Consider the following 1,215-nt stretch of genomic DNA (forward strand, 5'->3'; position numbering starts at 1 on the left):
CGGCGCGGATGCCGCACTGGTGTCGTGATGCACATGGTTAAGGCCCGTGGCATTACGCGCTCCTAGGCGCTGCGGAAATTTAACTTCCCCGGTGAGTCGGAACGGCCAGGAATCTCGCCGGAACCACCACCCACCACTTGAGCGAGGACGAGAGCGAGAGACGGCACGCCGACCGCACCTCCGCCACAGACTGCACAGCCCAGGCCGAAGCTACTTTTATGCTGCTTCCGCACGGCGTCGTACGACCAACAAGCCGGACCCAGACTTCGTCACCGACACTGCCACAAGCACGACTGCTCCGGGTCAAGAAGAAAGCGTCCCGGGAATATGACGATCCTGCTGCATCCATCCCGTCCCAATGCACGTCCTGTGGATTCAGGTCCGAAACGAAAGCGAGTCCAGTATCTTACATGCGCGCACACGAACGCCCCAAAACAGAGCTGCAGCCGGCAAAAAAGACCACGGCACTCCTTCAATGCTCTTAACGTGGCAAGCAGCCGGGCATTGCCGGGGAGTTGGCCACCCACATCCGGCACAAGCACCCCGACGGTGAGAATGTCACGACGCCAAAAATGATGCCACAATGCACGCACGCCACAAAGCTCGAAACACAGCAGGAAGAACGCCAACTCCGCACAGCGACTTTGCCTCTGCAGGCGACTCCCTCCGCCGCGCAGGAGAATGCCGGCGAGGAACAGCGCACCGTGTGCCCAAGGTGGCACGCACACTTCCATTCATCAACGTCCCACTGCCGCCGATTGAATGGCAACAGAGGCGTCATGCTGCCGAGAAGGCGCACGTTGCCCGGCGATGGCACCCCGAGGGGATCACCACCGGTCAAATTTCGCCGTCCAGCATGCGGCTTTTAGTCCCGCAGCAGTCACGGAATGGGCCGGCATAGCACGGCACACCACGGGCATTGACCGGACATCGTGAAATACAGCCAGCGTGAAATGTGTGACGAGACACTTCTGCATCTACTCCGCTGCCCGGCTCTGTGGGCGCACAGACAAAAGCAAGGAGTGGACGCTGGGGAATTGAGGAATCTGTGCTTTACAAAAAAATTGGCGCAGTTTTCTTCTCGAGGGGGAAAGGCTCTGCCGCCCCCCAAGCAGCACTCCCACGCGGCGAGAAGGCACAAAGCCCCTCGCAGATGCGGCAAATTGCCTTTGCTCCTGGTAGGCTCCCCTCTTTTTCTCGTCATTTACAGACTTC

The 1,215-nt window shown here is 59.6% G+C and overlaps 1 protein-coding gene across 1 annotated transcript, besides 1 other annotated feature; it reads right to left on the reverse strand.

Moving 5' to 3' along the window:
* Positions 1–1,215: a sequence feature (areas not merged during assembly with more than two copies in the genome that could not be assigned to a particular haplotype).
* On the reverse strand, positions 270–734 carry Tc00.1047053508833.10 (uncharacterized protein; the record flags this gene model as incomplete). The annotated part of the gene is made up of 1 exon (XM_797109.1): positions 270–734. The coding sequence occupies one exon, from the start codon at positions 732–734 to the stop codon at positions 270–272; it is 465 nt and encodes a 154-aa protein (XP_802202.1).

The sequence above is a fragment of the Trypanosoma cruzi genome, genomic scaffold (assembly GCF_000209065.1).
Source record: "Trypanosoma cruzi strain CL Brener 1047053517071 genomic scaffold, whole genome shotgun sequence".
Taxonomy (NCBI): Eukaryota; Euglenozoa; class Kinetoplastea; order Trypanosomatida; family Trypanosomatidae; genus Trypanosoma; species Trypanosoma cruzi.